General features: G+C 39.8%; 1 protein-coding gene across 1 annotated transcript; it reads right to left on the bottom strand.

Moving 5' to 3' along the window:
* Positions 1-492: 492 nt before the first annotated feature.
* SPATA2 (spermatogenesis associated 2) lies at positions 493-3,995 on the bottom strand. Its single transcript, XM_010294510.1, has 2 exons — positions 3,678-3,995; positions 493-2,015 (listed from the first exon to the last, which is right to left on the bottom strand). Exons 1-2 carry the CDS (start codon positions 3,993-3,995, stop codon positions 762-764), a joined length of 1,572 nt encoding a protein of 523 aa, XP_010292812.1. The 3' UTR covers positions 493-761.
* Positions 3,996-6,185: the final 2,190 nt, after the last annotated feature.

Genomic DNA, 6,185 nt, shown 5'->3' with positions numbered 1-6,185 from the left:
TGGAAGGACAACACTCTAGGCATAATTTAAGTGACATGAATGCAGGTTCACCTTTTTAAAACACCATACAGTAAAAACCAGTAGGATGATATTGGCAACACCAGAAAATAAAGCACGTATTGTCCAGATTCAGATTATATAAGCTTGAGATAAACAACCAGGAGATAAGGGGAGAAGGAAGAAACATAAAGACGATAGGAAGAGACGCTGTGGTGCTTGCATTTTGGAGATCAAGAAATGCAGACACACTTCAAAAAATAGTCCTTGTTGGTAAAACGAGTCATTCACATATTTCTTGCACATTTTAAAGTCATACTTTATCAAAAACCGGCAGTAGTTTCATCACTCATAGAAAATGAGAATATTAATTTTTAGATTTTATTTTCAAGCCTTGCATGCTTTTATTTGGGCAAGGAGATGACTGCAATGTAGTAGAAAGGTGCGATGTCGCTTTTCTAAAAATGCAACAGCTGCCAAGTTTTAAAGAAAAATGTGCTCTTCTCCCCCACTTAAATTGAAAAGTAATGATCATTTAGGAGTTACCTAAATTATAGCAGCATGAAATCTAATGTATCTCCAGCATCTGTGAAGCCACAAAAATCAAGAACTGGCACCTGATCACTGAACCATCGTTCCAAATATTTGGACATGACATTTTTGTAAGAGGTCAGTGTATTTTCTTATCAGTGGAGTCAGCACATTAGTTAGCATAGCCCTTTCCCCTCCCCCTTTCCTTCCCCTCCAAAACAGACTCATCAAGTCTATCTATAAACTACATGGGACAGCTGGGACGATTTATAGTTTAACTGATTGTTAGGCATGAATCTGTGAAGCTCGCTTTTTCTACAGCAGGGATCATAATAGTAAGCATTGAGGCAAGTGTCACATGAGACTTTCGAGCAAAACGTGCAAGTGTTTGCAGCTCCAGATCGGTTACAAAAGCCACAGCGCAAGGTGCCTGAAGATTTGGATTTTGAACTGAATTGAGCAGCTCTCTCTTGACTCTGAGTCTGTGATGTGTACTGAGATTTCTCCCTTAAAGCAGACGCAGGAGACAAGCCATCATTTGGAAGTGGTTTGATTGAATAGGTGCTCTGTTTCACTGCTGGATATTCCTGCCTAGAGTTGAAGAGATTGTCACACTTTTGGCAAACAGAAGTGCCACAAGGTACGCCACAGTTTTGGCACTTGAGGGAAGCGGTCTCTTTGGCTAGGTGGGTGCGTTTGTGGTAAACAGGGTTGGCATCATTTTTTAACAGCCATACGTCAGGCTTAATAGCTTCTTGTCTTTTAAAATTTAACATACTTCTAGAATCGGGATCAGTATATAAATCTAAGTCCTCTTGAGCAGAAAAATAGGAGCTGTAAGGGACATTGGTTCTTAGCATGCCATTGTGATGAGATGAAGTTGGCAAGAATTCATCTGAACACCCGTGTGGGGAGCTTGACACTGTCAGAAGAGAGGGTGACGGACGGATAATTTCATCTTTAATGTCATCTTCTGCATCAACTAAAATTGGCTCTTTCCTGAGACTCAGTGAGCTCATCAAAGGTGGTTTCTTACTTTCCCAATAATTATCATATGTGTCCACTGATTTAGAAGGCTTGCTCACCTTTGGCTTGAAATAATCTTTAGAGGCCCGTTCACTTGCTGATTTCTGGAGTACCATTCGTGCCATGGAAGTGTTTAAGTTTTCTTTGCACTCTGCACGCCGTTTCATGGCTTCTGAGCAGCCTCTAACATCTTCATTGCTATTTTTTCGTTCATTTATGACATCAATCTCTGAATAACCTTTATCCTTCACTTGCAAGTGAATTTCAAGAAGCTGCTCACATTCCACTTTGGCCAAAAAGAGTTCAAATGAAACCATTTTCACTTGAATGGCATCAACCTGCTCTTTGAGCTTATACATTGTTCCCAGTTCTTGGACATAGCCCATGTAGTTCAAAATCTGCCTTACATCATCTTCAGTTACAGCAGACTTTACATAATAAACAAAGGGTCCAGTGTAGGTCTAAGGGGGGTGAGGGGGAAATAAAAGGAAAACTAGGTTACAAATTCAGTGGTGGACTAGATGTTCAGATAATTCAGTGACAAATACTATATAATTCAGTAGAATAATAATGACAGTGAGCACATGCAACTCCCATGGCATGATGAACTCCATTTCTGCCACCCTCCTGTTCAGCAGATGGAAATTCTGCATGAAGCAAATTCAAAGTAGGAGAGTTTTCATTCAAATTAAAATCCTGATTAGCATAATGTCCTCCCTGTTGATTTAAATCACTATGCTATACACTGACATTAACTTTCATGCATACCAGACATGCTTGCATTTACAAGCAAGTCCACCAGGAAAGGTGAAAAGGCAGAAATTTCATGTATTGCCCCTGGACAGGGGCTAGAGATAACAGGAACTCAGAATTACTGCAAGAATACCAAAGTCCTCTTCAATTCAGCTTTAAATATACTTGAGGTGCACACTTTTTTATGTACTATTACCAGGCAGTTTCAAATGCCTGGTTTATTTAATTTTACATCAGGTCAAGAACTTCCACTAAAAAAAGTCTGAAGGACAGAGATATGAGTTTGCACGAGTTTAAATATCCTTAGCATCTGGCATACCTGAGGTACGTTCTTAACCCAGTTCAAACTGTTCTGGATTGCAGGCAAGAGCAGCCTGCCCACCACATCTTTGTGTAGAACAAGTACTGGATCCACAGTGCACAACCAAAGTCAATATCAGCACTGCATCAAAAGACATCCTCGGTGGATCAGCCAACATTTCAAAGGCCAAAACTTAAGCATAACGATGAAGAAGATTTATGGAGAGATCTTGAAAAGATAGGTAAGTTTCCCCTTGGGAAAACAGAGACCTCTCAAATGTTCTAATAGTGTTCAAATTCTCGGCTAAATGGTGAAATAGTGTCTTTTTCAGAAAAACAAAAAAAAATACCCATCACTAGTGCACACAACCTGCAAATTACTTTAGACACTTATATCAGCAGTGTTTTTACCCAGCTTTCAAATCTCAAAACTGTTCTTGTAAGTCACCTGCAGCATTCATTATTGAATCCAGCAGTTTTGAATAAGCATATAAGAAGAGGTAAAAGATAACATAGAAAAATCAACAGCAGAACTCACTATCTGACTTCCAGCACTCAAGGCAAGCAATATAAAAGTTCCTACTTTTCCCTCTGAAATCCTGGCATAGGTAATATAATTTGAAAGGACATTAAAATCAAAACCTTCATGAATTGAGAACTGAGCAGATAAAAGATATTCTGGAAATAATTCTTTCAAAATCAAACTTTGAGTGAGCTTAAACACCATTTGACTGCTCACCCTAGTAAAAGCATCTCCAAGTAGAAACTAAGACACTGTAGCAGGGTATGCTGAACAAAAACCTTAGATAAGCTCTTCATCTATTTTATGGTTACATTATAAATGCAGATAGTACTTGTACTTCTGCTCTTGGGATACTCCCACCAGCGCAAACCTCACTTATTTTACATAGAAACTTTCCTGTGGCTTCTGTTTACCAACTGTATATAGACAAATACATAGATCATGCTAATACGTAGGAAAAAAAAAGAAGTCTTTAAAGGAAATGCATTAAATGGGTTAAAAGAAAGAAAAATATGTTCTCACTATGGCCATACATAAAATGTCTTACCTTAATATTTTTGAACTCCTTTTTCCAGGGGTAAAGAAAGAGATTAATTCCAACTGTCTCGAGCATGCTGAATGCATTATGGAGAGAATGTAAACTTGAAGATTTCACAGATCTCAGTGAGTTTTCAGCCATCTCGTAAAATTTTATCAACCGGAATCTATAAAAGGGATCAATTTTGGGAAGGCAAAGTAAGGCTGCCGCTGCCACTCGCAAATACTCATCATTAATAGGACGCTGCTTGTTGTCAGAGGCATTCAGTTTGCATTCATGGAACTGTACATACTTCCTAAATAAATCGTCTTTGTATTTTGTATCCATTGAAATCAGTTTTTATCTCACACTTGGGCAGCTACCTCGTCTCTTTCATGGTTATTCAGCAGTAGGTTGATTATCTGGCATTAAGAATCTTCAGTAATGGCAACTCTTCTGGAATAAAAATTGAAAACAAAGACAAGTCATCACAGTTGCGTAAATCCCAGATGTCCACAGCATCTATCTGCTTCACAGGATTCTATAAAATGGTTCACAGAACGGCAGCTCCCAGAACAGCCTCTACAGGTTTCTGAAAGAGTGCAAGAGACTACAAAAATGCTGTTGTCCTGCTTTTCACTGTCATTGTCTACTCCTCTTTCAGTTAACCGCCTAAAACAGCAGAACAAACCTACAGCGAGCAAAGCACTGAGTTCGATACAATAAAGCTGCTGTAAACTCAAGCCCGGACCAAGGACTCCTTGGCTTAGGGAACCAAGGCAAAAGTAATTCACAGCAGAAAATTGAAAGGTTTTGAGTTTTTAGGATCTCTGTGTTTTGTTTTGCCCTTTCAGTTCAAACAACTTACACAAACATTATTTTAATGAGTCTTTGCTGGGCTGTTTTTTTTTGTTTGCGCTGCACAGTAATACAAAGATTAAAAAAATCCCACAAAGAAGTTTCATTTTACTCAACTTGGGAAAGCATTTACTTTCTTTTTTTTTTTCCCCCTAATGGCACAGGACTGCCCATAGACTAAGCAGATTAATTAACTTTGCCTTTCTATTTCAAACATTTTCTAGGCTTTTGACTGCCACTCACATTCCACCTGATGGCACATCCAGGCCATCACTGTGCTGGGAGAGCTCTGCAGCCGGCCTACAGAGAACAGACTCCCCTAAATGCTGCAAAGCAAAGTACAGCCAAAGTTTCAGCTGAATGCTGGCTGCTGCAGAGAAGATTGTAATCTTTTCAGCAAAAAGCTACACCTGCCATTTTTAGCTGCTTTACTAGAAAAGAGCAAAATCATTCTGGTTTTACATCATGTACATTTTTCCTTGCAGAGATAGTTGCTTTTATGTATATACTGATCTACATTTTCATCTCGCCAAGCTAACACACTACCCAGAAAAAGCTGGTGACAAGAGAAGCTTCCTAATGCTATTTTACCAAAACCAAGGAAATTAACAGACCAGCAGACTCCATCTCAACTGCCTGAGGAACTTGTGATCAAGAAGCAGACTCAGGCTTTATTTATTAAATGAAAACTCAATTTAGCCCTTACAGACGTCCCAACTGTGAACCAAAGGAAGGGGAGGCAGGGGAAATCAATGCACTGTTTCAGTTACAGTCAGTCTGAAAGAGCACTTTAGAAAAGACTTTCCACCCAGTATTAATTGCAGCTGCTAGAATACTGATCAATGCCCCCACACACTCCTGTTAAAATGAACCTCACTGTTAAGAGCAAAACTAACTGAATGAAAGGAGCAATAACACAAAATACATTAGCGGGGGGGACGGGACACACACAAGACCCACAAACCAACAACCAAGAGGCCAGGAAAACAAACAAACAAACAAAATCAACATTTGATTGAAGCCTAGCAGTTAACATTACTTGATGAAAGGCTGCACTTAATGACAGCACTGTGTGGGAAAAGTTAACTAGCAGTTCAATTTCTGCTCAAAGGCACACTGCTCTTGGTCTTCCCGCAATCAGAAATTGCGCTGATGTCAAGAGACAAGCTGTGAATCACAGGAAATGTGGAGTTCTAAATTAACATCTGAGCATAAGGGATAGAAGTAAACCCTTCTCTCTCCCCAGATCTTTCCTTCTGAAGTTGTGCAAGATTAAGTCTGTGGACAAAGACAACGGAATGCCTGTTCCTTAGCACCAAGAGCTCCATGAGGGAATTTCAGAGAAAGATCTTTGTCTGGCACATCAGTAATACACCCCCAGGGCACGGAATGATCCTGTGCTGACAAGGAACTGGATTAAGTATTACAGTTCTTCCACCTCCTTTGTTAATAAGTACTAAACAAAAGCACTTGGTTACATGTACGAGACATCAGGATTAGGAAAGTCCCCAAATGAAGGTCCTTCATCAAGACCCTACGGACTGTGACACTCAAAGCCACTACCAGCTCTGATTCTGGCTTGCGGTTTGCACACAAGCCAGAGTTGACACAGCTGATAGGCAAAACATGACAAACCAAACAGCCCAGCAAGGCTTCGCAGAGCTGCTCCTCCACAGACAG

Source organism: Phaethon lepturus, unplaced genomic scaffold (genome assembly GCF_000687285.1).
Source record: "Phaethon lepturus isolate BGI_N335 unplaced genomic scaffold, ASM68728v1 scaffold26489, whole genome shotgun sequence".
NCBI classification, from domain to species: Eukaryota; Metazoa; Chordata; class Aves; order Phaethontiformes; family Phaethontidae; genus Phaethon; species Phaethon lepturus.
This window is presented reverse-complemented; position numbering and strand designations above follow the sequence as displayed.